Below are 15,966 nucleotides of genomic sequence, written 5' to 3' on the forward strand. Positions count from 1 at the left end.
AAAATTTACTAATTCAGTAAATATAAGGTACATTATTCTAATGTACATTTGTTTGCTTTCTAACAGAGTTGAACATTTTCCCATAAATTTAATAGATGGATTTTGTGTGTGTGACATTTGGTTATGTTTTTGACTGTGATAAACAGTAGTGTTTTTCTCATAATTAGTATGAGATATGTGTTATATATATACATACATGATTATATCCTTTTATCTTCTATATTTGTTGTTTTTTCACTCTGTTACTTGTCTTTTAAGTTTGTTTAGTTTGTTTATGCATTATTTTAAAAAGCAGAAGATACTTGAATTTGTAATTTATATATAGTTATATATGCTGATCTTTTCCTCAATGATTGTTTTCTGAAACTTCTAGGAAGTCCTCTCTCACATGGTCCCCCAAATTGATAAATATGCAATTCCATTATTTTCTGGTTTTTTTACTATGTAAGTTTTTATATCATTTTTTAGCATTTTGATCATGATGAGACTTGGTGTTGTTTTCTTCCTGTTTCCTGTGTGGGTGTTTATTGAGCTTCCTAGATCTATGGATTCTGCATTTTTCATCAAATTTGGAAAATGTCTAGCCATTATCTCTTCAAATATTTTTTTTTGTCTGCCCCCTTCCTTTGGGGACTCCAATTACAAATACATTAGTCTAGTTGAAGTTGTCCTATAGTTTACTGATGCTTTGTTCATTTAAAAAAATTCTCTTTTCTCTAGGTGTTTCATTGGATAGTTTCTATTGCTATGCTTTCAAGTTTACTAGTCTTTTCTTCCATGAGATCTACTTTGCCATTAATCTCATGCAGTGTATTTTTCATCTGACACATTGTAGTTTTCTTCTCAAGTAGTTCAATGTGGGTCTTTTTTGTTAATATCCCATGTCTCTATTAACCTTTTGAACATATGGAATACAGTTATAACAATTGTTTATTGTCCTTGTCTGCTAATGCGAACAGCTGTGTTAGTTCTGAGTCTGTTTCAGTTGATGTTTCTCCTCATTACATGTTGTATTTTCTTCCTTTTTTGCACACCTTATAATTTTGTACTGGATGCCAGACATTATGAAATTTACCTTGTTGGGAGCTGGATATTTTTGTATTCCTTTAGACATTCTTTTTTTTTTTTTTTAAAGATTCGCCCTGAGCTAACATCTGTTGCCAATCTTCCTCTCCTTTTTTTTTTCCTCCCCAAAGTCCCATATATAGCTGTATATTCTATTTTTAGGTCCTTCTATATAAGCCACCGCCACAGCATGGCTACTGACAGATGAGTGGTGTGGTTCCCCGCCCAGGAATGGAACCAGGGCTGCTGAAGTGGAGCACACCAAACTTTAACCACTAGGCCATCAGGGCTGACTCCCTTTAGACATTCTTGAGTTTTGCTCTGGAATGCAGTTAGGTTACTTGGAAACAGTTTTATCTTCCATGTCCTGCTGTTGAGATGTGTTAGGTAGGACTGGAAAAGAACTCAATCTAGGGCCAATTATCCCCCACTTCTGAAGCAAGACCCTTCTGTGAACTCTACTCAATCAGGTTTTCATCTCACTCTAGGAATAGGCTCTATTCCCAGCCCTGTGTGAATGTAGGTATTGTTCCTTCTAATACTTTCAGATGGTTCTTTCCTCTGCTTTAGTAGTTTCCTCACAAGCAAGCCCTGACAAGTACTCAAGGGGGACCCTCTGCGGATCTCCAGAGCTCTCTCTCTTTGGGGTTCTCTCTTCTTCAGTACTCTGTCCTGCAAACTCTAGCTGCCTTGTTCTCCCTGGACTCTTAGCTCCATTTCTTCAACTCAGAGAGTCCATAGTGCTCTGCCTGGGTTTCCTCTCCTTGGGCTGTGGCCAGGAGACTCTCCAAAGGCAGTAAACTGGGGCAACTGTGGGGCTCACCTCGTTTATCTCATGTCTCTCTGGGATCACTGGTAACTTAGTTGCCTGATGTACAGTGTCTTAAAAACCACTGTTTCACATATTTTATCCATGTTTTGGTTGTTTCCAGTGTAATTTTGGAGAATTGGGAGTGTAAATTTGGTCCCTGTTACTCCATTCTGTTCAGAACTATAATTTCTTTAGGTATTCTGGAATCCATTCTTGTGTACGGATTGAGGTCAATATCTATTCTGACATTTTTTACTCCACTCAAATTATTTACTCCAGACATCAATTAGTGAATATTTTCTTCCCTGATTGTTTTTGATATTTACCTTGTACTATATTAAATGAGGTCTATTTCTGGATTAGCTCTTTGGTACTGGAGATCTATTTGTCTATTTTTGCTCTGGAGCTATACTCTTTTTTACCTGCAGCTGCTTTCTCACATATTTTTAATATCTGATAATGCTAATCTTCCCTATTATATTTTTCCGTTGTGTCCCTCTGACAATTTTTAAAATGTATTCTGTTATACTTATTCTTTTATATCCATTTAAGAAACATTTTGTCAAATTTAAAAAACCGTTCTGGGATTTTTCTTAAGACAGAACTAAGTATGTAAATTAACTTGCATAGAGTTATACTACAAGAAATATTAGTCTGGTTCCCAAATAGAATTGAAAATAAATTGAAATCTTCATAGAAGTCTTCTAAGAACACCAAAGGGAGAATCCAAATGTAATACAAAGCAAAAATTTTATTTTTTCTCTCTAGTTACTCCCTATCTATCTAGTATCATCTCACACAGGTAGCTGCTCTTCTCTTCATTTTATCCCCAAAACTCTTCTCTCTACCCTAAATTTTTCAAATCCATCTTACATAGAGCCAAGTCCTTCCCCCTCCAGCACCACTCAAACTTTCTTGGATCTTCTGATAACTATTTGCCATTATATTTCTACTAATTTCGCCTTGCTGGCTTTCCCAGTTCTTTACTTCACCATTACCCTTATCAACACAAAAATCTCCCCAGTGGGAGATATTCAATAGAAATTAACTTAGAATGAGGTGAAGGGGGTGAAGAGAAAGAGATTCAGGCCACCCACACCTACAATTTAGTGTATTAAACAGATGACTTCAAACGATTCCCATTAGCTAAGAAAATCTAAACATTTTTAAGTCCTATGGTTCTCTAAATAACATTTAAAAGCATTATTTTTTTATTCCTTTTTATAATATATGGAAGATTTAATGAACCAATTTTTATATAATTGCACATAATTTTCAAATTTAAAAAGTTTGAAAACTGCTGCTCCACATAAGGTTCTGCTGAATGCACCCTGGGGCTCAGGAAAAATGCTTTGGTGCCATCTGCAGGTGCCTAAAGATATACCAGGTACTTGCTCCGGTTGATTTCCAAATCATTTTTTTTCAGCTCCCAGCTAGGTGGCTACCACTGCGTTTCAAAATAACCAGAAAAATAATTGTAATTTTTGGTGACAAGACCACAAGTGCTCGAATTCATAATAATGTAAATGACTTTGTTTGGGATACAATAGGAAGAAACAAATCCTAACTTCTCAGTCATTGAACTCGTCATGTATTTGTTGGCACTTGACTAAAATGTAGATTTCACATGCTGAATTTACATTGCTAATTATATACATCTTATTTCATTTCTCATCAATAGACATATTGTCAAGTAGATAGAATCCCATCAGTTGCAATATATGATGCAAATAATCTACTAATAAAATTCTTAAGTTTCTGAATAACTTATTTTATTATAGTTAGAATAATGTAAGTTATTCCTGTAACAATGCTACTCTCATTCACTTGCACTCTGACATACATTTCTTGAACAGGAAAGTGATAACAGAACTTACACACATTTACGTTCATTCATTCACTTGTTCTGCTAATAAATGTTTATTGTCAACCATGACCCACACACTTTACTTCCTAGCGGGAATTCAGCAGTCGACACGAGAAAGCCCTGGTTTCAACACCACCCTTGGACCAGGGTAAGGCCTGTACCCTGCATATCATAAATACATAAAAAATAAATGTGTTAACAAATGTGGGAGCCCGTCCTTCAATGTCTTCCATTTAGCACTGCTGTAGCATAACCTATAACTCTGAATATCCAGTCTCCGACTTCTGCATTTAAACTTCAGGGAATCAGGTCTCTTGCCCTGTGTCCTCAGGTAAAAGACAATTTGAATGCTCTGAAGGTTTGTGGATTGTACTGCTTCTGGACACTGCTTCAGAGCACAGGGAGGATTTGAATGTGGAAGTGCTTAGGTAAGAGAAAAGACAAATTGATTAACTTGTCGCACTCTGCCTCTCAGACTGCATGAACGTAATATATTTTTGCATAATGAGTATTATCTCTAAGTAGATCCAAACATGTAAGTTCTTGTTTCCTTTTGTTTTCCAATTTATTGTTCCAGAGGTATTCACGAATTAGTGTAGTATTTCAACAATTGGATGTGGTAGCTGAGGATCATTTAACAATATTAAATAATTCATATGACTGAAATTTGAAAATATGCAGATATAGACGTAACATGAATGAAGGGTAATACAGATTGTTTACACTGGCAACTAGATGGACACTGAATGATAAACTTGTGAATAATTTCTTTTTTATGAAAATATTTAATAAGGTAATATTCATAAAAAATTAGCTTTAAGTTTATTAAAATGTTTATCATTAATTATAATGACAAATATACATAATCTGTATTTTGTCTTCTGAGAAGATATCTCTTTTGAAAACAAGTGAAAAATAAATACATTGAATTTGTACTTAATTTATGAAAATATATTCATAAAATACACTTTGAATATAATTAAATTAATTTTAAAATCTTTTTGATCATTTTTGTCAATAGAACACCATTCATGAAAATCTGGACTAAAGAACATAATTGATGATTTTGCTGAAATGAAGGCAAAATTTTATGGGCTAAATATACAGGAAATGTGTTAGCTTTGTATGTCTATCACTCATCCAAAATCATCAATCAACGTTGTACCTAGACAGATACAATAATAATAAAGTGCTGTCATCTCTTACATTTTGTTGTCTTTCAGCTATATAAAAACATTTTTATTTTGTCATTATAAATGTTTACTTGTCAAAGTTGGAGGTTATAAACATATCCTGGCTAACAGTGGGTTAAGCTGAGTTATAACTTAAATATTTAGACTGACAGTAGGTGAGTCTCCATTTGTACTCTTGTCCAGGCTCCACAAATCTTAGGGGTGGGCTTCATGTCATCCTACATGAAAACAGTATTCCAGTGAGGGGATACAAGAAATAAACAGATAAACAAATCAGATCATTTCACATAGTGATAAGTGCTACGAAGAAAATACAAGCTTTGTATACCTGATGGGCAGAAAGAAGCTCTGTTGTGATTGGAGTAGAATAAATGCTAAGATCAACCTTACCTGGGATGATCTCCAGTTTTTCAAGACTTCTCATTCAGGTCTCAGGTTAAATGTTCCCTCCTCAGAGAGTCCTTCTCCAATCACTCAAACCAACAATTCCTCTCCTGTGTCATCCCTATCATAGGACTTTGTTTTATTGTCATCAGAGCACTTATCACATTACCTGATGGTTTTCTGGTTTATCTATTTGTTTACCTATTGCCTGTCTCTTCCTGGTGGAATGTTAAGTTCCACAAAGCAGAGATCTCAGCTGCCTTGTTCACCACCATATGCCTAGCCTGGTGTAAAGTACACACAGAATGAATCAAAGTACCTGTACTTTGGATTAAAAGGAGTGGGGGGTGGGGAAGGAGGGAGAATATCCTTGAAAAAACAATTAATTCATTCAAATAACTCTTACAAATTTGCTTTTTTTGGGTAGAGTCCTTGCCATGAACAGTGATTGAAATGAGGAGTAGAATTTTTCATTCTACACGTAACATCCCCCATAAGATAAATGAATATAGGGTTAAAATACCATCTCTGAAAATAATGTTTATCCTTGCTTTAAGAAATATGTATCAGTTACAGCTAAAATTACGGATTTAATGCATGTCAAATAGCAAAAGCCATGAAAAGGATTATTACATAGCAGAATTGCAGAACTACATGTGATCTATAACTGATATTTTAAATTCAAATAATAACTGAGAGTAAGTTTGCTTTGGTCCTTGATGCAATAATCAGAAAAAATATATACAAATATGTATACAAATAGATACAAACATAAAACAAATATACCCAAAAGATTCTTTTAAAATGCAGAAAAAGATATAATTCAAGATCATGGTATATTTTTTTAAACCAAAGTTTTTTGTTTTTTTTTAATTATATTTATGAATCTCTGACTTGTTTTCTTCTTCCTTTCCTAGTTTACTTCCAAAGTAAAATTCAGTATGGCACAATATACCATTGAAACTGACATAGAAAGAGCGAACCAAATACCTATAGCACTTTTCTTTTTATTTTCACTTTGATTTAAAAACACATTGAAGATTTTTTTTAAGCGAAAAAGGAAACACGTCTTGTGGATAAAACAGGCCTGATTTTCATTTCTCACTACTTTCATATCTTACTACTACTTTAATTTCTCCCAAAGCTGATTGCTTTTGTAAAGGTAAAATTCCTGTGACACATTAGAAGGACAAAAAAAGTCCTTTGAGAGATGTTTGTAAGGATGAAATAGATACCACCCCACCCGAATTTAAAAAATCATGTTATTCTCTGCAAGCAATTAACACCCACATGAAAAAGGAGATTATTATCTGTACAGATAATACTGTACAACTAATAATGTACAACTGCAGAGATTTTTTTGGTTGTTTTAAATGCTGTTAAAGCAAAACAACAAAAGATTGTTTTAACAAAAGTGAGAAAATCTGCACGGAGTACAGAAGAAGAGAGCCCCCACATTGGTAACTGTGTTTCCAACATTCTCCAGGAAAGAGGGTTACTGAAAGACTGACACCCTGGCACTGAAGAGCTCTATCTCTTGAGAGAAATGAATACATACGGACAAGACAGGATACCCAGCGTCACTCCCACTTCCCGTGCAGCATCTTGCAGAGGCCAGTTCACACCATTTGTAGCACATATCACACTGCTGTGGGAACAGATTGTGGTACATCCATATGGGACTCTCTTCGGCAGCACTAACCTATACTGTCGCCAGGAAGACCAATGGTTGCCTGGGGCCGTGAGTGGGGGTGGGCATCACCGCAAAGGGTCAAGAGGAAACTTTTGGGAGGGACAGAAACTTTCCATATCTTGACTGGGGAGATAGTGACACCTATATATTCATTTGTTAAAACTCATCGAACTGTTAAAATGAAGTGGGTGATGTGGTTTGTAAATTATATCTCGACAGGGTTCGTTTTAAAAGAAAAAAAATACAGTACGTGTCCTCCAGGAACACACAGCGGAGTGACAAGATCGCCCCCAAGTTCCAGGGCGGTGGTCTCCAGCGCTTACAGATCGGCTCGCAATGCGATCAGTAGCTCATCGCATGAAATTCGCAGCCTGTTCTCACTTTATAGAGGACGTGACAAACTCTCCGAGACGAAATAATTTCGGTGGAGCTCACGGCCCAGGGGCGCTAGTGCTGGGATTAAACGCGGCAACAAGACTTCACAGCTCATAGTTTTATCCACTACGCGACGCTGCTGGCACATAGTAAAGGCTGGCTAGGTAAATGTTGCATGAATGATTCCGGCTACAGATCCTTAAAGCTCACCAGAGGCCCACCCAGAGACTGAAACCTGCAGACACACGCCAGAGCGCAGACGGCGGGACTCTCGCCAGGTAGCCGGAACCCACCGCCTGAGCCCGGAGGCCGGAGCGGCGGGGCTTCGCTGCAGGGAGGCGGAGTCACCTTGCCGCATTTCCGGCAAGCTTGTCCCTCTTCTCTTGCCGTAGTGCCTGAAGCCGGAAGTTCCCCTGAGGCGTGTTCTAGGTTTCCGGGCGAGAGCAGGACTCTGGTACCATGTGGGAGCTGCTGTGAAGAGTTCTTGGCTTGGTAGTCCTGCCCGAAGTCGAGCTCCCGGTGAGTAGGACCTGTAGATCCGGGAGGTATCCCAAGGGAGGGTAAGGTGTCCGCGGGTTTTCGAGTCGGAGCTGGAGAAAGCCTTGGCGCGGCCCGGGGGCTGTAATTCGTTCTTAACGCTGTTGCTGCAGCGTTTGCCTCTCCGGAGTCCGCGAGTCTGCGGACAGCCGGTTGTGTGTCCGCGACGGCGCTGAGTGCAGAGGAGACTTGCTTGTACGGGAGGCATTTGCTGCTTGCAGTTAAGGCACCTTATAGTTTTGTAGAGACTTCTTACAGTGGTTATGTTTGTTAGCTTGTGTTTTTAGAAATCCGCTGGCGTGAGAGATGACGTCCTTAGCCCAGCAGCTTCAACGACTCGCCCTCCCTCAAAGTGATCCCAGTCTCTTATCTAAAGATGAAGTTGCATCTTTGTTGTTTGACCCCAAGGAAGCGGCCACCATCGACAGGGACACTGCCTTTGCTATTGGTGAGCTACCCTGTAACTTAGAAAAGCTCTGTGAAGCGTTTGTTGCTGTATTTTCTTGTTTTCTCTGCTGGCCCGCCCTCTTCCTTAGCAGTGTCTAACTTGTTGACTTACATTGTTAAGGTAAAAAATAACAACTACGTGCTGGATGCTTAAATGTACATAAGTAGTGGTATCTGAATTTCACAGATGAAGAAACAAGCTTAGGGAGGTCAACTAATGTATGGAGAGGAGGAACAGCCTAAGGGACTGGAGTCAGTGGCTGGGGTGGAGGAGGTGTTTTCCCAGAGGACTGGCCTAGTTATTGGGGGGAATGTTTAAAAAAAAAAAAAAAGGAATGTCCCCCTGCCAGGAAGTACTTTCTGTTCTCCTAGTTGATGAGATGTGATTTGTTCTCTATGTTGAAAGCCAGAAATCTATGTTTGGGACTGTATTAGAGATTATATGTGCTAAAAGAGTTCAGAGATTTTTAGGGGTAAGTAAAACCATAAAAGAGGGGTGAGATGAGTTTGCTTACAAAGAATTGTTAAGTAAACTGGCCTTTTCCTAGGATGCACTGGCCTGGAAGAGCTGCTTGGAATCGATCCTTCCTTTGAGCAATTTGAAGCACCATTGTTCAGCCAGCTAGCAAAAACCTTGGAGCGCAGCGTTCAGACCAAAGCAGTGAACAAGCAGCTGGATGAAAACATTTCATTATTCCTTATTCACTTGTCCCCTTACTTCCTGCTGAAGCCAGCACAGAAGTGTCTGGAGTGGTTGATTCACAGGTAACAAATGGAATTACAGAAATAATTATGGGCTAACAACTCTGATCTTTTAAAAAATTAAGTATTGAGAACATTTATCAATTTAAAGCTGAAAAACTAGGTATATTAAGTGATTAACACAGTGTCTGTTGGGTGAGCTAAGCATGCCCTTCTACTATTAAACTCATTTTTGTTGATTGTGAAAAATTGAACTACTGAAGATCTTGAGTAAATAATCTAACCTCATTAGTTCTAAGGAGTTCATGTCACTTTGCCATTACAAATTGTTACCGCATATTTGTGGCAAAGGGTATTAAACTCCTTTCTTGCCAAAATAATAACAGTGGTTTGGGAAGAGGGTAATAGTGTCCTCTGAAATACCATAACTTAAGAAAAACAATAATAGCTAATGTGTGTTGAACGTTTATACACCAGACTTTATGGTAAGCACTTTGCATGCATTATTTCAGTGTTCACAGCATACTTGTATTGTCCCCATTTTACAGTTGAGAAAACTGAGGTGTAGGGGGATTAAGTTGTCTGAGTCACACAACTAGTAAGCTGAGACACAAGTTTGTTTCCAAGGTCTGATCTTCTATCCACTTTAGAAATTGTCTCTAAGTTTACTCAGTTTGTCTCACTTGTTAACATCACATTAGTATCACATCACAGCTTACACAGTTTTGCTTTTTTTCCCATATATATGTTTTAAAAGTAGAAAGATTTCCACTTCATTAATTGGAGACATGGCAGTAAAGGAAGCAAGTGAGTCATTGAGAAAACATAAATTTAACTTGGATCTTCCGATTATCAGAATGTTAGACTCATCAGACAAAAAAAGAATCAAGTCTGTAATATTTCCCTCTGTCTTGTAGCATTTAATTTCCCCCAAATAGATCATTAATGTAAGAAGTACTTTTTGCATTTGGTTTTGCATGTGCTTATTCACGTAACTTATTTATTTAGCAAACGTTAAGTTAGATACAAGGATGAGTAGGCTACCTTTGGTAACTGTTTTGAAATAAATGCCATAATAAAGGTGTATGCAAAGTTTGGGGCATGTACCTCTGCCTGAAGTAGTTGAGGAAAGCTTCATGGGGAAGGTAACATCGTGGCTAGTACTAAAGCCGTATTTATAACCAATAAAAGGCAGAGTGGCATGGTCTTCCAAGAAAGGTACAGATAAAAGGATAGGAGAGTTTAGACAGACGTGAGAGGGATTGCTTGGCTGGCAGAATTAGGAAAAGCATCTTGTAAAAGGCATTTGGGCTAGGTCTTGAAGGCTAGAAAGGATTTAATGTATCTGACAGAATTAATAAATCTGTCTTATGTTATTAGTAAGGTGGAGGGACCAATACAAAGTTTTGTGAAGTTCATGGACAAATTATATAGGGTTGTAATTTGATAATTTTTTTAATTATTCAAAAAAAGTAACGTGATTTTTATTTTAATTAGTCTTTTGGTTTTAGAATTATGATAATTAGGTAAGCTGAGGAATCTATGAAAGGTGAACTTGGGAGCATGGAGAGAAGCTGAGTATTGCTGCCTAGTTGACCAGTTGCTTTTCTGTTGTTTTGACTGCAACGATCCCACAGTTATGTTAATGTAATAATAAGTTTAAAAAGTTGGGAGGAAGTGAATGGGATACAAATTTTGATATTGAATATTAAAATATATTACTGTATAAGGATTGGCAGAACCCTCTTGAGGAGTACTTTAATGCAAAGTTGAGGGCTTACGTTTAAGTACCCTGTAGGTTGCTTATAGTTATGTGATTATTCTTACTGATATTCATTGTAAGTAGTTTTAGCTCATTGATAATACAATTTGGATATATAAGGAAGTAAGTGCTTGTAAGTTTTGTGTCAGTTTGAATTGTTTGCTTTTTTCCCCAGGTTCCATATCCATCTTTATAATCAAGATAGCCTCATTGCTTGTGTCCTACCATACCACGAGACAAGAATATTTGTGCGAGTTATACAGCTTCTAAAAATTAATAATTCAAAGCACAAATGGTTCTGGTTGTTGCCAATTAAGGTATGATTGTTGAATGACACATATCTGTTATCATTACAAATCTTGATTAAGAGATGTAATTTGGAAAAAATAAGTCATTAGTGCTCCTGAGGGTAGCCCAAGTATTACGTCCATCACTCTTATTTCCTAATTTCCAGTTGAAACTATTATGAATAATAGCTGGCTTTTATTTAGTACCTGACATCAAGCTAGACAGTTTACACTGTATTATCTTGGATTCTCAGAAAACTCCATTTTTGCAGATGAGGACAGGCTCACAGAATTAAGTTACTTGCCAAAGTTCACATAACTATAAAGTGATAGAGATGAGATTTGAATCCAGATCTGATTTTAAAGCTTATGTCTTTTCACTGTACCGTGCTGTCTGGCATTTAAATTTTGGAACTGAAGAGCTTAAAAATAATTGGAGGTGAAGAAAAGCAGAAAATACAAAAATTAAAAGGATAAGGATAACTTGAAGGACTTCAGGAAATTATTGAAGTTGTAAAGAAGATGCTAGGAATTAATTTACAGATGAATAAAAGGTCGGTTTTCTTACAGGAAGGGTCTGGCTAAGATCAGATAGCATGATTTTGTAGTAAAACAACTGACTTGCTGTTATCACTTTGTTTTCCACATGTAGAGGAAAGTAGATGTATGTTGTTAGTAGGAATTTTACTGAATGTTGTGCCTGGCGATTCAGGCTAGGAGGAGGGCAAATGGGGATGAAAGTAGGTTAACAGACTGTGGGACTGTGGAAAGAGTTAACCTTATGGATGATAGTAGTGAGGTCAGTGATCAGAATTATTAAAAAGAGAGGAATGGGAATTTTTAATTAGAAATTTAGGAGTTTGGATGTAAAGCACTTGAACTAAAGAATGTTTAATAAGAGAAGGCCAACCTGTGATAAAACTTCTTATCAAACATTTCAGTATTCAAATCTGCTAATATCAAGATCATTTGTTTCCCTCGTTTGCACACAGACCCTGCTGCTCTCTAGACATGCTTGTTTCAGGTGTCCAAATCCCACTCATCTATTAAAGGTCACTTCAAATTCTCTATTCCTTGATTTTCTGGTATTTATTGAACATGTAATACATATCATGCACAATGATAGGCCTGGGGAATAGTATAAGTTGGTCAGGTTCCTAGTCTATTTCTATTACTAACCTTGTTGTAAAACAGTGACAAAACCTTATCACCTTGGCTCGAAAACCAACTCTAACCAGTAGAGTTACTAAGAATCTAGAGAGTCCAGATTTAGATAAATACGTATCAAAATGCAATACATGTAAGTAAGCATTTTTCACTGAGTACCTCCACCCTCATTGCTAACGTTCTCTTTTGAATTTCTAAAGTTTGCACAATTTTATTTGGTAGTCTCATCTCTACCACCAATTATAAGGAGAGGCTATATTTTGTATTAATGAACTGCAGCAGTATAAAGCTGTTATTATGGTAGGTACTTTAAAACTAATGATCACTTGATGAATGTTCTTAGTAATAGCTGATTCTTTCTGTCTATAACAGCAGTCTGGAGTGCCCTTAGCTAAAGGAACTTTGGTTACCCACTGCTACAAAGATCTTGGATTCATGGATTTTATTTGTAGTCTGGTAACAAAATCTGTAAAGGTGAGTGGAATATTGTTTCGTGAATGTGTAGTTCCATTAGAAGGTTGCTTGCTCTAAATGAAGAAAACTTACTAAGGCCTTCCCTAATAATGATGGTACTTTGAAGAAGTTCCTTTTGTTAAATGATCTATTTAGGAACATAAATGGTTTGATCACTCTTTTGTCACCAAAGGTGTTTTTCTACAAAAATAAATTATTCTATTCCATACCAAATTCTATTTATAGTGACTATTTAAACAGTTTAAAAAGACAATCTAGAAATGTTATTCTTGTCATATTTAATTGAACCATTGAATTTGTTATTTATTTAATGTTGCATATGGTAAAAATTAAAATGTCAGGAGCCAGCCTTGATGGCTTAGTGGTTAAAGTTGGGCGCTCTCCGCTTCAGAGGCCTGGGCATGGAACCATACCACTTGTCTGTCAGTAGCCATGCTGTGGGGCGGCTCTCATAGAAGAACCAGAAGAACTCACAGCTAGACACAACTATGTGCTGGGACTTTGGGGGAGAAAAAAGAAGAAAAAAAAGGAGGAAGATTGGCAACAGATGTTAGCTTAGGGCAAATCTTCTCCTGCAAAAAAAAAATTTAAATAAAGGAAAGGAAAGAACGTTAATGTCAAAAAAAAATTTTAATGTCAGCCTGAAGTAGTTGAGAGCTGTAAACATTTCTATACTTTTATCTGATTGGTCTTTCACTCTTAAATGTGTTTTGTTTGTGTTTCTTGTTTCAGGTTTTTGCTGAGTATCCTGGGAGTTCAGCTCAGTTGAGGGTGCTCTTAACTTTTTATGCTTCTACCATCGTGTCTGCTCTAGTGACTGCTGAGGACATATCAGACAATATAGTCGCCAAGCTATTTCCATATATCCAAAAGGTTGGCCCTGCTCATGTGTAAAGTAGATTATTTTGTACTTGGAGGAATTTTCTTGCCTTTGAAAATTTCACTTAGACATAAATGTTTTAAAATTGATAGTTTTTTTCAGGCGGTTGATGAGATTTAATTTTTAGCTAAAAAATATGACTTACTTTGTCCTAAGGGCTCCTTAAGAAAAAATGTTGGATATTTGACCCTGCCACTATCTCCCAGATCTATTTTCTTGACAGACTTGTGACGTCGTGGAAAGAAAATGGATTAGAAAATCTCTTCAAGGCAGAGGCTCTCTTATCATTCTTTTTGCATTGATTTCTGCATCTAATGTTTCTTCTTCACCAGTGCCGTGTTGCCTTCCACCTTCCCAGATTCCCCACAGAGGTGCTGTTAGGAGGTCTAGTGGATGTTTGAGTTGGCAGACCTTCTGAGATCCCTTCTCTTGTCCAAGAGGCCTGTCTCATCTCCACATCCACTAGGGAAAAGGGGTCAACATCTTGATTTTTCACTTCTCAGGAGTGGTTGACTCTCAGTGTGCATTAGGTTGTATTAATCTCTAATTTATGATATTTCTAATTTGTCATGGTAAAGCAACATTTTAAGTAGAATGAAATAATAATAGTTTATCATTTTCCCTTATATTTTAAAAAATATTTAGGGACTGAAATCACCTTTACCAGATTACAGAGCTGCAACATACATGATAATATGTCAGATTTCTGTGAAAGTGACAATGGAAGATACCTTCGTTAATTCATTGGCTTCACAGATCATCAAAACATTGACCAAAATTCCCTCTTTGATCAAGGATGGATTAGGTTGCTTGATAGTACTCCTGCAGAGACAGAAGCCAGAGAGCCTTGGGAAAAAGTACGTATAATTGAATTGAGAAATAATAATTAGAGATGAATGAGATTATTTTGAATAATTTTTTCCATAAGATAAATTTTACACTATTTTTTAAAATTGCCATTCATTGTCTAACTTGTAAAGTCAATATCTTGCATTCTTGCTTCTTCAAAGGCCATTTCCTCACTTGTGTAATGTTCCTGATCTTATTACAATACTTCATGGGATTTCTGAAATGTATGACATCAGTCCTCTTCTGCGTTACATGCTTCCCCATCTGGTTGTCTCCATCATTAATCATGTTACAGGTATGTGGTTTTACATTTTGTGTCCAGAAACTTATTTTCTAAGGTTTGATTCTCTTAAAATAGGAACCATACCTTTGTTAATATCTTTAAGGTACTTAAAGTTTCTGCTATCTGATTTTTTTGGTGTAATTTTTCTATTTTTCTTTTGTGAAAAACATTTGGAATGGGGAGCAGGTTAGTTGAAGGCAGATCCTTATTGAGTGATATACTCAGAATTCTGTTTTTTTAAAAATGTGTGTTCTTAAGCAGTCTCTACCTGAAAAAGACTATGAAATTATTTTAAGACAATTAAAATATATTACCAAGTAAAACTTTCCCTTCTCATTTACACATTCAATGAACTTTAGTGATTCATTTACAATAAATATCCAGTTGCCAAAAAGAGTTTTTATTCCTTGAGTCATTGAAAATGTAAGACCAAGAAAATCTCATGCATAAAAATCCAAGTTAAAAAAAAAGCCAAAAGATTAATTAGAAAGTGATTTGATTGTTTGCATTATATGTTTTTTACTCTTCAATAAATACAGAAAGACAAGGCAAAAATACTTGGTCCTTTTGCTACTTGAATTAGGAAAAACATACTAAAAAGACATCTCTAAAATTATGTCAATCTATTGCAAAATAAGGTTTGCTTAACCAAATCTTGGTTTGAACATGCATTTCAGAAACATGACTAGCATAAATGAAAGTATATTTTTTCTATTCTGATGGTGATGAGTAATGTGATCCCAGTCTTTGAAGGGACGGCCAACATGTGATTCATCCATTTATGGTAAATGTGGAGTAGAAGGTGACAGCTCTTGGTTCAGTAAGGAGGTATTGAGGTGAAAATTTAGCTTGTTTTCAGAGGTAGTTGACTGAGTTCTAGGTTCGAGTCCCAGCTTCACCACTTGTCATGGGACCTGGGGAAAGGCTGTATTTTTGGGGGTTGTGTTTCATTAATGAGGTAGGCATGATAATACTTGTTTTTAAAAATATAGAGAACTTCAGGTAAAGGGTAAATGAGGGTAGGTAATATATACAAAAATGCTTTGAAAAATATAAAAGACTATATATAGTGGAATACACTTTTGAAATAGGTAAAAAGCTGGATATCGATGTATATGTTTTAAAGTGATTTCTATAGAAAGTATTTCTGCTATGAATAAATTTAATAGTGTAAGCATGCAAAAAAATTT

At 36.4% G+C, this 15,966-nt stretch overlaps 1 protein-coding gene across 3 annotated transcripts in view; it reads left to right on the forward strand.

Annotated features, from left to right (window-relative positions):
- Positions 1–7,819: 7,819 nt before the first annotated feature.
- Positions 7,820–15,966, forward strand: part of HEATR1 (HEAT repeat containing 1) — a 48,476-nt gene continuing 40,329 nt past the window's right edge. For 2 of the 3 annotated variants that reach the window (XM_058542962.1, XM_058542964.1), the window contains exons 1-8: positions 7,820–7,907; positions 8,200–8,373; positions 8,921–9,137; positions 11,012–11,153; positions 12,663–12,764; positions 13,497–13,637; positions 14,290–14,501; positions 14,655–14,788. In XM_058542962.1, the coding sequence (XP_058398945.1) occupies positions 8,232–8,373; positions 8,921–9,137; positions 11,012–11,153; positions 12,663–12,764; positions 13,497–13,637; positions 14,290–14,501; positions 14,655–14,788 (1,090 nt within the window). In that variant the 5' untranslated portion in view covers positions 7,820–7,907; positions 8,200–8,231. The remainder of the gene's footprint in view (positions 7,908–8,199; positions 8,374–8,920; positions 9,138–11,011; positions 11,154–12,662; positions 12,765–13,496; positions 13,638–14,289; positions 14,502–14,654; positions 14,789–15,966) is intronic. The other variant, XM_058542963.1, reaches the window with a different exon arrangement.

The sequence above is a fragment of the Diceros bicornis genome, chromosome 6 (genome assembly GCF_020826845.1).
Source record: "Diceros bicornis minor isolate mBicDic1 chromosome 6, mDicBic1.mat.cur, whole genome shotgun sequence".
Classification (NCBI taxonomy): domain Eukaryota; kingdom Metazoa; phylum Chordata; class Mammalia; order Perissodactyla; family Rhinocerotidae; genus Diceros; species Diceros bicornis.